Source organism: Oncorhynchus clarkii, chromosome 9, assembly GCF_045791955.1.
Source record: "Oncorhynchus clarkii lewisi isolate Uvic-CL-2024 chromosome 9, UVic_Ocla_1.0, whole genome shotgun sequence".
NCBI classification, from domain to species: domain Eukaryota; kingdom Metazoa; phylum Chordata; class Actinopteri; order Salmoniformes; family Salmonidae; genus Oncorhynchus; species Oncorhynchus clarkii.
In genome coordinates this window covers 80,235,624-80,249,700 of record NC_092155.1, presented here as the reverse complement: position 1 = coordinate 80,249,700, position 14,077 = coordinate 80,235,624, and the positions used below count along the sequence as shown (strand labels likewise).

Here is a 14,077-nt window from a genome sequence, read left to right as displayed (position 1 = left end):
TTCAGTATACTCTTTACCCCTCTGTGAATACTCTTTACTCTCTGTGAATACTCTTTAATCTCTGTCAGTATACTCTTTACTCTCGTTCAGTATACTCTTTACCTCTCTGTGAATACTCTTTACTCTCTGTCTGTATACTCTTTAGTCTGTGTAAGTATATTCTTTACCCCTCTGTGAATACTCTTTACTCTCTGTGAATACTCTTTACTCTCGTTCAGTATACTCTTTACCCCTCTGTGAATACTCTTTACTCCCTGTCAGTATACTGTTTACTCTCTGTGAATACTCTTTACTCTCTGTGAATACTCTTTACTCTCATTCAGTATACTCTTTACCCCTCTGTGAATACTCTGTACTCTCGTTCAGTATACTCTTTACCCCTCTGTGAATACTCTTTACTCCCTGTCATTATACAGTTTACTCTCTGTGAATACTGTTTACTCTCTGTGAATACTGTTTACTCTCTGTGAATACTCTTTACTCTTGTTCTGAATACTCTTTACTCTCTGTGAATACTCTTTACTCTCTGTCAGTAGACTCTTTACTCTCTGTGAATACTCTTTACTCTCTGTGAACTCTTTACTCTCTGTGAATACTCTTTACTCTAAGTATACTGTTTACTCTATGTGAGTATACTGTTTACTCTCTGTGAATAATCTTTACTCTCGTTCAGTATACTCTTTACCCCTCTGTGAGTATACTGTTTACTCTGTGAGTATACTGTCAACTCTCTGTGAATACTCTTTACTCTCTGTGAGTATACTGTTTACTCTCTGTGAATACTCTTTAATCTCTGTGAATACTGTTTACTCTCTGTGAATACTCTTTACTCTCGTTCAGTATACTCTTTACCCCTCTGTGAATACTCTTTACTCTATGTGAATACTCTTTACTCTCTGTGAGTGTACTGTTTACTCTCTGAGTATATTGTTTACTCGCTGTCAATACTCTTTACTCTCTGTGAATACTATTTACTCTGTCTGTATCCTCTTTACCCCTCTGTGAATACTCTTTACTCTCTGTGAATACTCTTTACTCTCTGTGAATACTCTTTACTCTCTGTGAATACTATTTACCCCTCTGTGAATACTCTTTACTCCCTGTCATTATACAGTTTACTCTCTGTGAATACTGTTTACTCTCTGTGAATACTGTTTACTCTCTGTGAATACTCTTTACTCTTGTTCAGTATACTCTTTAGCCCTCTGTGAATACTCTTTACTCTCTGTGAATACTCTTTACTCTCTGTCAGTAGACTCTTTACACTCTGTGAATACTCTTTACTCTCTGTGAACTCTTTACTCTCTGTGAATACTCTTTACTCTGTAAGTATACTGTTTACTATCTGTGAGTATACTGTTTACTCTATGTGAATATCTTTACTCTCTGTGAGTATACTGTTTACTCTCTGTGAATACTCTTTACTCTCTGTCAATACTGTTAACTCTATGTGAATACTCTTTACTCTCTGTGAGTATACTGTCAACTCTCTGTGAATACTCTTTACTCTCTGTGAGTATACTGTTTACTCTCTGTGGGGTATACTGTTAACTCTATGTGAATACTTTTTGCTCTCTGTGAGTATACTGTTTACTCTCTGTGAATACTCTTTACTCTCTGTGAGTATACTGTTTACTCTCTGTGAATACTCTTTACTCTCTGTGAATACTCTTTACTCTCGTTCAGTATACTCTTTACCCCTCTGTGAATACTCTTTACTCCCTGTCAGTATACTGTTTACTCTCTGTGAATACTCTTTACTCTCTGTGAATACTCTTTACTCTCATTCAGTATACTCTTTACCCCTCTGTGAATACTCTGTACTCTCGTTCAGTATACTCTTTACCCCTCTGTGAATACTCTTTACTCTCTGTGAATACTCTTTAATCTCTGTCAGTATACTCTTTACTCTCGTTCAGTATACTATTTACCTCTCTGTGAATACTCTTTACTCTCTGTCTGTATACTCTTTAGTCTGTGTAAGTATATTCTTTACCCCTCTGTGAATACTCTTTACTCTCTGTGAATACTCTTTACTCTCTGTCAGTAGACTCTTTACTCTCTGTGAATACTCTTTACTCTCTGTGAATACTATTTACCCCTCTGTGAATACTCTTTACTCCATGTCATTATACATTTTACTCTCTGTGAATACTGTTTACTCTCTGTGAATACTGTTTACTCTCTGTGAATACTCTTTACTCTTGTTCAGTATACTCTTTAGCCCTCTGTGAATACTCTTTACTCTCTGTGAATACTCTTTACTCTCTGTCAGTAGACTCTTTACTCTCTGTGAATACTCTTTACTCTCTGTGAATACTCTTTACTCTGTAAGTATACTGTTTACTCTGTGAGTATACTGTTTACTCTCTGTGAATAATCTTTACTCTCGTTCAGTATACTCTTTACCCCTCTGTGAATACTTTTTACTCTCGTTCAGTATACTCTTTACCCCTCTGTGAATACTCTTTACCCCTCTGTGGATACCATTTACTCTCTGTGAATACTATTTACTCTGTCTGTATCCTCTTTACCCCTCTGTGAATACTCTTTACTCTCTGTGAATACTCTTTACTCTCTGTGAATACTCTTTACTCTCTGTGAATACTATTTACCCCTCTGTGAATACTCTTTACTCCCTGTCATTATACAGTTTACTCTCTGTGAATACTGTTTACTCTCTGTGAATACTGTTTACTCTCTGTGAATACTCTTTACTCTTGTTCAGTATACTCTTTAGCCCTCTGTGAATACTCTTTACTCTCTGTGAATACTCTCTGTCAGTAGACTCTTTACACTCTGTGAATACTCTTTACTCTCTGTGAACTCTTTACTCTCTGTGAATACTCTTTACTCTGTAAGTATACTGTTTACTATCTGTGAGTATACTGTTTACTCTATGTGAATATCTTTACTCTCTGTGAGTATACTGTTTACTCTCTGTCAATACTGTTAACTCTATGTGAATACTCTTTACTCTCTGTGAGTATACTGTCAACTCTCTGTGAATACTCTTTACTCTCTGTGAGTATACTGTTTACTCTCTGTGGGGTATACTGTTAACTCTATGTGAATACTTTTTGCTCTCTGTGAGTATACTGTTTACTCTCTGTGAATACTCTTTACTCTCTGTGAGTATACTGTTTACTCTCTGTGAATACTCTTTACTCTCTGTGAATACTCTTTACTCTCGTTCAGTATACTCTTTACCCCTCTGTGAATACTCTTTACTCCCTGTCAGTATACTGTTTACTCTCTGTGAATACTCTTTACTCTCTGTGAATACTCTTTACTCTCATTCAGTATACTCTTTACCCCTCTGTGAATACTCTGTACTCTAGTTCAGTATACTCTTTACCCCTCTGTGAATACTCTTTACTCTCTGTGAATACTCTTTAATCTCTGTCAGTATACTCTTTACTCTCGTTCAGTATACTATTTACCTCTCTGTGAATACTCTTTACTCTCTGTCTGTATACTCTTTAGTCTGTGTAAGTATATTCTTTACCCCTCTGTGAATACTCTTTACTCTCTGTGAATACTCTTTACTCTCTGTCAGTAGACTCTTTACTCTCTGTGAATACTCTTTACTCTCTGTGAATACTATTTACCCCTCTGTGAATACTCTTTACTCCATGTCATTATACAGTTTACTCTCTGTGAATACTGTTTACTCTCTGTGAATACTGTTTACTCTCTGTGAATACTCTTTACTCTTGTTCAGTATACTCTTTAGCCCTCTGTGAATACTCTTTACTCTCTGTGAATACTCTTTACTCTCTGTCAGTAGACTCTTTACTCTCTGTGAATACTCTTTACTCTGTAAGTATACTGTTTACTCTATGTGAGTATACTGTTTACTCTCTGTGAATAATCTTTACTCTCGTTCAGTATACTCTTTACCCCTCTGTGAATACTTTTTACTCTCGTTCAGTATACTCTTTACCCCTCTGTGAGTATACTGTTTACTCTGTGAGTATACTGTCAACTCTCTGTGAATACTCTTTACTCTCCGTGAGTATACTGTTTACTCTCTGTGAATACTCTTTACTCTCTGTGAATACTGTTTACTCTCTGTGAATACTCTTTACTCTCGTTCAGTATACTCTTTACCCCTCTGTGAATACTCTTTACCCCTCTGTGAATACTCTTTACTCTCTGTGAATACTCTTTACTCTCTGTCAGTATACTCTTTACTCTCGTCAGTATACTCTTTACCCCTGTTTTAAATACTCTTTACTCTCTGTCTGTATACTCTGTGAATACACTTTACCCTCTGTGAATACTCTTTACTCTTTGTCAGTAGACTCTTTACTCTCTGTGAATACTCTTTACTCTCTGTGAGTATACTGTTTACTCTCTGTGAATACTCTTTACTCTCTGTGAATACTGTTTACTCTCTGTGAATACTCTTTACTCTCGTTCAGTATACTCTTTACCCCTCTGTGAATACTCTTTACCCCTCTGTGAATACACTTTACTCTCTGTGAATACTGTGAATCTTTACTCTCTGTGAATACTCTTTACTCTCTGTCAGTATACTCTTTACTCTCGTTCAGTATACTCTTTACCCCTGTGTAAATACTCTTTACTCTCTGTCTGTATACTCTGTGAATACACTTTACCCTCTGTGAATACTCTTTACTCTTTGTCAGTAGACTCTTTACTCTCTGTGAATACTCTTTACTCTCTGTGAATACTCTTTACCCCTCTGTGAATACTCTTTACTCTGTGTAAGTATACTCTTTACCCCTCTGTGAATACTCTTTCTCTGCCAGTATACTGTTTACTCTCTGTGAATTCTCTTTACTCTCTTGAATACTCGTTCAGTATACTCTTTACCCCTCTGTGAATACTATTTACTCCATATCAGAATATACTCTCTGTGAATACTCTTTACTCTCTGTCAGTAGACTCTTTACTCTCTGTGAATACTCTTTACTCTCTGTGAATACTATTTACCCCTCTGTGAATACTCTTTACTCCATGTCATTATACAGTTTACTCTCTGTGAATACTGTTTACTCTCTGTGAATACTGTTTACTCTCTGTGAATACTCTTTACTCTTGTTCAGTATACTCTTTAGCCCTCTGTGAATACTCTTTACTCTCTGTGAATACTCTTTACTCTCTGTCAGTAGACTCTTTACTCTCTGTGAATACTCTTTACTCTCTGTGAATACTCTTTACTCTGTAAGTATACTGTTTACTCTATGTGAGTATACTGTTTACTCTCTGTGAATAATCTTTACTCTCGTTCAGTATACTCTTTACCCCTCTGTGAATACTTTTTACTCTCGTTCAGTATACTCTTTACCCCTCTGTGAGTATACTGTTTACTCTGTGAGTATACTGTCAACTCTCTGTGAATACTCTTTACTCTCCGTGAGTATACTGTTTACTCTCTGTGAATACTCTTTACTCTCTGTGAATACTGTTTACTCTCTGTGAATACTCTTTACTCTCGTTCAGTATACTCTTTACCCCTCTGTGAATACTCTTTACTCTCTGTGAATACTCTTTACTCTCTGTCAGTATACTCTTTACTCTCGTTCAGTATACTCTTTACCCCTGTTTTAAATACTCTTTACTCTCTGTCTGTATACTCTGTGAATACACTTTACCCTCTGTGAATACTCTTTACTCTTTGTCAGTAGACTCTTTACTCTCTGTGAATACTCTTTACTCTCTGTGAGTATACTGTTTCTCTGTGAATACTCTTTACTCTCTGTGAATACTGTTTACTCTCTGTGAATACTCTTTACTCTCGTTCAGTATACTCTTTACCCCTCTGTGAATACTCTTTACCCCTCTGTGAATACACTTTACTCTCTGTGAATACTCTTTACTCTCTGTCAGTATACTCTTTACTCTCGTTCAGTATACTCTTTACCCCTGTGTAAATACTCTTTACTCTCTGTCTGTATACTCTGTGAATACACTTTACCCTCTGTGAATACTCTTTACTCTTTGTCAGTAGACTCTTTACTCTCTGTGAATACTCTTTACTCTCTGTGAACACTCTTTACCCCTCTGTGAATACTCTTTACTCTGTGTAAGTATACTCTTTACCCCTCTGTGAATACTCTTTACTCCCTGCCAGTATACTGTTTACTCTCTGTGAATACTCTTTACTCTCTGTGAATACTCTTTACGCTCGTTCAGTATACTCTTTACCCCTCTGTGAATACTATTTACTCCATATCAGAATACTCTTTACTCTCTGTGAATACTCTTTACTCTCTGTGAATACTCTTTACTCTGTCTATATCCTCTTTACCCCTCTGTGAATACTCTTTACTCTCTGTGAATACTCTTTACTCTCTGTCAGTATACTCTTTACTCTCGTTCAGTATACTCTTTACCCCTGTGTAAATACTCTTTACTCTCTGTCTGTATACTCTGTGAATACACTTTACCCTCTGTGAATATACTCTGTCAGTATACTCTTTACGCTCGTTCAGTATACTCTTTACCCCTCTGTGAATACTCTTTACTCCATGTCAGAATACTGTTTACTCTCTGAATACTCTTTACTCTCTGTGAATACTCTTTACTCTCTGTGAATACTATTTACTCTGTCTGTATCCTCTTTACCCCTCTGTGAATACTCTTTACACTCTGTGAATACTCTTTACTCTCTGTCAGTATACTCTTTACTCTCGTTCAGTATACTCTTTACCCCTGTGTAAATACTCTTTACTCTCTGTCTGTATACTCTGTGAATACACTTTACCATCTGTGAATACTCTTTACTCTTTGTCAGTTTTTTCTCAGTATTTTCTCTCTGTGAATACTCTTTACTCTCTGTGAATACTCTTTACCCCTCTGTGAATACTCTTTACTCTGTGTAAGAATACTCTTTACCCCTCTATGAATACTCTTTACTCTGTGTAAGAATACTCTTTACCCCTCTGTGAATACTCTTTACTCCCTGCCAGTATACTGTTTACTCTCTGTGAATACTCTTTACTCTCTGTGAATACTCTTTACGCTCGTTCAGTATACTCTTTACCCCTCTGTGAATACTCTTTACTCCATGTCAGAATACTGTTTACTCTCTGTGAATACTATTTACTCTGTCTGTATCCTCTTTACCCCTCTGTGAATACTCTTTACTCTCTGTGAATACTCTTTACTCTCTGTGAATACTCTTTACTCTGTCTGTATCCTCTTTACCCCTCTGTGAATACTCTTTACTCTCTGTGAATACTCTTTACTCTGTCTGTATCCTCTTTACCCCTCTGTTGTCACGGCCGTCGTTAGGAAATTACCAAGGTGCAGCATGGTGAGCGTACATATCTTTTTATTAGATATAATGACGCCAACAAAACAAGAAATAAAGAAACGTCCGTAAAGCTTAACAGGGCTATGATGCCTCCAACAAAGTTAACTACCCACACTGAAAGGAGAGAAAAAAGGCTACCTAAGTATGATTCCCATTCAGAGACAACGATAGACAGCTGTCCCTGATTGAGAACCAAACCGGGCCAAAACATAGAAATAAAGAAACATAGAATGCCCACCCCACATCACACCCTGACCTAACCAAATAGAGACATAAAACGTCTCTCTAAGGTCAGGGCGTGATATCTGTAAATACTCTTTACTATCTGTCAGTATACTCTTTACCCCTCTGTGAATACTCTTTACCCCTCTGTGGATACCATTTACTCTCTGTGAATACTCTTTACCCCTCTGTGGATACCATTTACTCTCTGTGAATACTCTTTACCCCTCTGTGAATACTCTTTACTCTCTGTGAATACTCTTTACTCTGTCAGTATACTCTTTACCCCTCTGTGAATACTCTTTACTCTCTGTGAATACTCTTTACCCCTCTGTGAATACTCTTTACCCCTCTGTGAATACTCTTTACTCTGTCAGTATACTCTTTACTCTCTGTCAGCATACACTTTACCCCTCTGTGAATACTCTTTACTCTGTGTAAATATACTATTTCCCCTACACACAAACTGTTACTCTCTGTGAATACTGTTACTCTAACAGATAGGCACTAAACACAACATTCAGAATAACGACAATAACTAATTCTCTCTCTCTCCCCCCAGAGATCTCAGCTTCAACAGTATTGAGTGGATTCACCCTGATGCCTTCATTTCGTTCCATTCTCTGACCAAGCTGTGAGTATACATACACACATATATCCCACTTTGGTTCACCTTAATTAAAGCAAATCTTGAGGCCAACACACACAGACACACACAGACACAGACAGACAGACAGACAGACAGACAGACAGACAGACAGACAGACAGACACTGATACTAGCAGACAAAAAGACACAGACAGACAGACAGACACTGATACTAGCAGACAAAAAGACACAGACAGACAGACAGACACTGATACTAGCAGACAAAAAGACACAGACAGACAGACAGACAGACAGACAGACAGACAGACAGACAGACAGACACTGATACTAGCAGACAAAAAGACACAGACAGACAGACAGACAGACAGACAGACACAGACAGACAGACAGACACTGATACTAGCAGACAACAACAGACACAGACAGACAGACAGACAGACAGACAGACAAAAAGACACAGACAGACAGACAGACAGACTGACACAGACAGACAGACAGACAGACAGACAGACAACAAAGCAGACAAAAAGACACAGACAGACACTGATACTAGCAGACAAAAAGACACAGACAGACAGACAGACAGACACAGACAGACAGACACTGATACTAGCAGACAAAAAGACACAGACAGACAGACAGACAGACAGACAGACACTGATACTAGCAGACAAAAAGACACAGACAGACAGACACTGATACTAGCAGACAAAAAGACACAGACAGACAGACAGACAGACAGACAGACAGACACTGATACTAGCAGACAAAAAGACACAGACAGACAGACAGACAGACAGACAGACAGACAGACAGACAGACAGACACTGATACTAGCAGACAAAAAGACACAGACAGACAGACAGACAGACAGACAGACAGACACTGATACTAGCAGACAAAAAGACACAGACAGACAGACACAGACAGACAAAAAGACACAGACAGACAGACAGACAGACACTGATACTAGCAGACACACAACAGACACAGACAGACAGACAGACAGACAGACAGACAGACACTGATACTAGCAGACAAAAAGACACAGACAGACAGACACTGATACTAGCAGACAAAAAGACACAGACAGACAGACAGACAGACAGACAGACAGACAGACAGACAGACAGACAGACAAAGACACAGACACAGACAGACAGACAGACAGACAGACAGACACTGATACTAGCAGACAAAAAGACACAGACAGACAGACAGACAGACAGACAGACACAGACAGACAGACAGACACAGACAGACAGACAGACAGACAGACAGACAGACACTGATACTAGCAGACAAAAAGACACAGACAGACAGACACTGATACTAGCAGACAAAAAGACACAGACAGACAGACAGACAGACAGACAGACAGACAGACACTGATACTAGCAGACAAAAAGACACAGACAGACAGACAGACAGACAGACAGACAGACAGACACTGATACTAGCAGACAAAAAGACACAGACAGACAGACACTGATACTAGCAGACAAAAAGACACAGACAGACAGACAGACAGACAGACAGACAGACAGACAGGCAGACAGACACTAGCAGACAAAAAGACAGACAGGCAGACCAGACCAGGGGTTAAGTTTAAGGAGCTCCTTTAGCCCCTCGGACTCAGTGACCGCCTGCATGGAGAAACTTTGTAGCAGGGCAGGGGAAAAAGAGGGAGAAGCATCAGGACTAGTAGCGTTAGAAGAGGTGGGAGATGAGGAAATGTTGGACGGGCAAGGAGGCATGGCTGAGCCAAATAGGAATCCTGACTTAACGAAGTGGTGATTAAAGAGCTCAGCCATGTGCTTCTTGTCAGTAACAACCACATCCTCAACATTAAGGGACATGGGCAGCTGTGAGGAGGAGGGTTTATTCTCCAGGTCTTTAACCGTTTTCCATAACTTCTTGGGGTTAGACCCACAGAGAGAGAACAGCTCCTTAAAGTAACTAACTTTGGCCTTCCGGATAGCCTGAGTGCACTTATTTCTCATTTGCCTGAACGAGAGCCAGTCATCCTGAGTGTGTGTGCCGAGCCTTTCACCAAATACAATTCTTGAGGTGGAGTAACTCTGCCAGATCACAGTCGAACCAGGGGCTGAACCTGTTTTTAATTCTCTTTTTTTTTATGGAGGCGTGTTTGTTAACAATACCACTGAAAATATCAAAAAAGAAGGTCCAAGAGTCTTCGACAGAGGGAATCAAGCTGATTCTACACCATTTTACAGAGGCCAGGTCATGAAGGAATGCTTGCTCATTAAAGTTTTTTTAGCAAGCATCTGACAAATCAGGACAGGTTGTTTCACTGAGCAGCCATTACGAACACAGGCTGTAAAACAGTGATGACTAAGGTCATTACAGAAAACGCTAGACTGATACCTATCAGGATTATGGGTGTTTGGAGTCATACCTTGTGGGATTGGTAATAATCTCAGAAAGATTTAGGGAGTCCCATTGCTTTAGGACTTGGTCAGGTGGTTTCAGCATGTCCCAGTTTAGGTCACCTAGCAGGACAAATTCAGACTTAGTGTAAGGGCAAGGAGAGAGCATAGGGCAGGTAGGGTACAGGCCAGTGCTGATGGAGGACGATAACACCCAGCAACAGTCAACAAAGAGCTATTGAAAGCTTAATGCTTAAAACAAACAAATCAAATTGCCTGGGGACAGACTTGGTGGAGACAACCGAGCACTGAAGGTGTTCCTTGGTAGAAATTGACACTCCACCACCTTTGGAAGATCTGTCTTGCCGAAAAAGGTTATCATCAGTTATTTGTGTTGGCTGGGACTATATAGAGCTAGATGTAATCACATGAAAACTCCTTTCTCTAGAAAGAAAGTCCTTTCTCTAGAAGGAAAGCCCTTTCTCTAGAAGGAAAGCCCTTTCTCTAGAAATAAACCCCTTTCTCTAGAAGGAAAGCCCTTTCTTTAGATCCAAAGCCACTGTATTAGCAGAGAACAAATGACATGTGTCGTGTCTTTGGCTATGCCGGATTAAGTGCAATGACATGCTATTCTATCATTTCTCTGTAATTAATATCACCTGATTAAGCTAATCAGGTAAATAATTAACTAGAAAGTCGGGGCACCACGAAAGAGTGTTTATAGAGCTGTTATCTTCTAAATAAACTCTTAAAGACCTAGTAATCTTTTACATCAATAGCAGTCAATATTAATCGTCACCTTATTTAGTCTCATCTGAAAGTTGAGTCTCATCTTCACGAACCCTGGCTAACAAGTTGAATCTGCAATACAACATTTGGTTTAATTATTTATTTACAAAATAACTAAATAATCACAGAGAATTACATTTACACAGAATGGATCATACATTATGTCATAAAGGAAAACATCCCTAGCGGACGGAACAGATATGACAGCTGGTTACACAAGGAAAGGGGGTTGGGTTTGAGTGAAAGAGCGGGAAGACTGAGGAGCAAAAAGGTTTTGTGTCTCTATCAGGCCGTAGGAAGCTATGCTATCGTAAATACAGAATCTTATGCATTCTAAATTACCGCTAATTTGAAAAAGGAAAATGCAATGAATATTTACTCTGAGCTGCGCTTCGACCGGTTGGTCGTAGATGGGAGGCCGGGTTGTCCTTTTGAAGAATGTCTGGTGGTAGAATGGATACTTGATAGTACCGTTGTCGTGTGGTAGAACAGCTACTCTGTCCGTCCTCTCCAAGCCCACGTCTACAGTTGCTGTGCTAACGCAAGGGCTTCTTTTTGAATAAGAGTTCAGAGTTCTTACCAAGTTGACAAACTTTACTTTATTCTGGCTGGAATAGTCGAAATTCATCCTTCCAGCATGTAGGTCATCACCTTCACATTGATATTTGGTGCTAATTTCGTCAGGTTCTTGCTGAGGTTGGCTTAGTTCTGTAGGTGGTCTTTGTCCTTTCAACGTGGGGATGGTAAGTCCTCACGTCCTTGGAACAGAAAGTTACATTTTCGTCAAGAGGCTTATATAGGATTGGGAGAGAGGGCCGTGTTTCATAGTTTATAACCAATGTCTGTTCACATGGGCGGGGCCACTGAGTTGAGCTTAGTTCACTCATGAAAACCCTATTCTCTCATTTAGGAGCTAAAAATTACATTTAATCTTTTCACAAATAGTTTCATATTTAAACATTTAAATTGCACAACAATTCCATGTGAATATGATAACTAGAATGTGTAGACTTTCCCAGATACAGTTTATGTCGTCCTATCATCAGTAATCATGTCTCAGACACCAACTGAACTGACATCATATTCATTAAGTCCCAACGCATATTTTCAACTGGTAACCGAAATATGGTTCCGTTTCCCATCTTCTGATGTCACCAGACTCTCTATGTTAACAAATGGATTTTCAATAGTCATATCGGTAGAGTAGAGAGAGGAAAAGGGGGAAAAGTATTTATGGGGGTCATAAACCTCCCCCCTCAGGCCAACGTCATGACACATGACACTTACAAACATGCAAGGAGCACAGAACATGTTTGTGGATTTCACAGTAAGTGTTTTCATAATCATTTTAAACATGACTGAATTCCCCCTCCTTGTACAGGGACCTGAGTGAGAACAGTCTTACATCACTTCCTGTGGGTGGTCTGGGGGGACTGACCCATCTGAAGCTGAAAGGAAACATGGAGCTCTATGAGGACTTCAGCCCTGAACTCTTCACCCGCATGAGGTATGACCCCTGACCACAAACCTCTGACCCCTAACTCTTCCCACGGATAAGGTATGATGACCCTAACTCTAACCCCTGACCTCTGACACTCAACCCTAACCCTTCAGCCCTGAACACTTCCCACGCAGACCCACAAGGAATCCGCGCACGCATAATTCCGACTGAAATCCGCAACATTTCAAACAGAACGCATAGGATTTTAAAGCTAAAAATAAATGCCAACTGTTAGCAAAGTTAAATAAAATGTACTTGTTTTTTAAGTTTTTCCTCTGTTTTCATTTATGTTTATGAATCACCGAAAAGTGTGGTGTAGTGGTGTAGCCCACTCTCCCCACCAAAGCCCCTCCCCTGTGTGAGTGACAGCTACTCTAGCCAGTGGTGTAGCCCACTCTCCAAAGCCCCTCCCCTGTGTGAGTGACAGCTACTCTAGCCAGTGGTGTAGCCCACTCTCCAAAGCCCCTCCCCTGTGTGAGTGACAGCTCCAGGGTGCAGACAGCTCTGTAAGATGTGCTCTCTCTCCATCCTACTCTAGTCAGTAGGTGAACGACCCGTTGTAACAGATCTGTATATCTGTCTGGAAGATGTGCTCTCTCTCCATCCTACTCTAGTCAGTAGGTGAACGACCCGTTGTAACAGATCTGTCTGGAAGATGTGCTCTCTCCATCCTACTCTAGTCAGTAGGTGAACGACCCGTTGTAACAGATCTGGCTGGAAGATGTGCTCTCTCCATCCTACTCTAGTCAGTAGGTGAACGACTCGTTGTAACAGATCTGGCTGGAAGATGTGCTCTCTCTCCATCCTACTCTAGTCAGTAGGTGAACGACTCGTTGTAACAGATCTGGCTGGAAGATGTGCTCTCTCTCCATCCTACTCTAGCCAGTAGGTGAACGACCCGTTGTAACAGATCTGGCTGGAAGATGTGCTCTCTCTCCATCCTACTCTAGCCAGTTGGTGAACGACCCGTTGTAACAGATCTGACTTTCTTGGATTAAGGAAACTTTACCACTGTGGCCCAAGCTGTCATTTCCTGTCTCAACAACAAAGGGGTTGACTTTAACAATGTGTGGGCTTTTGTAAGTCGAAGAAGGTGTTCTGTCAGGCTCCCCAGCGTCATCTGAGAATTCATGCTGGGTAATGGCCATTCTCCTGTGAGGCCTGTGTACGCTGTGCAGACCAGGTGCGGCTCCTGAATACGTGCTGTGAAGTTCCTGTCCGAGTACATGGATGTGCTCCCCGAATTCACTACGACCTTACCAGAAACAGCCAAGTATG

The 14,077-nt window shown here is 40.1% G+C and overlaps 1 protein-coding gene across 1 annotated transcript in view; it reads left to right on the top strand.

The window, feature by feature from the left end:
* Window positions 1–14,077, top strand: part of LOC139417448 (leucine-rich repeat-containing G-protein coupled receptor 6) — a 104,110-nt gene that overhangs the window by 76,615 nt on the left and 13,418 nt on the right. The window contains exons 14-15 of the mRNA XM_071166732.1: window positions 8,073–8,144; window positions 12,680–12,805. Coding sequence (XP_071022833.1) covers window positions 8,073–8,144; window positions 12,680–12,805 — 198 coding nt within the window. The remainder of the gene's footprint in view (window positions 1–8,072; window positions 8,145–12,679; window positions 12,806–14,077) is intronic.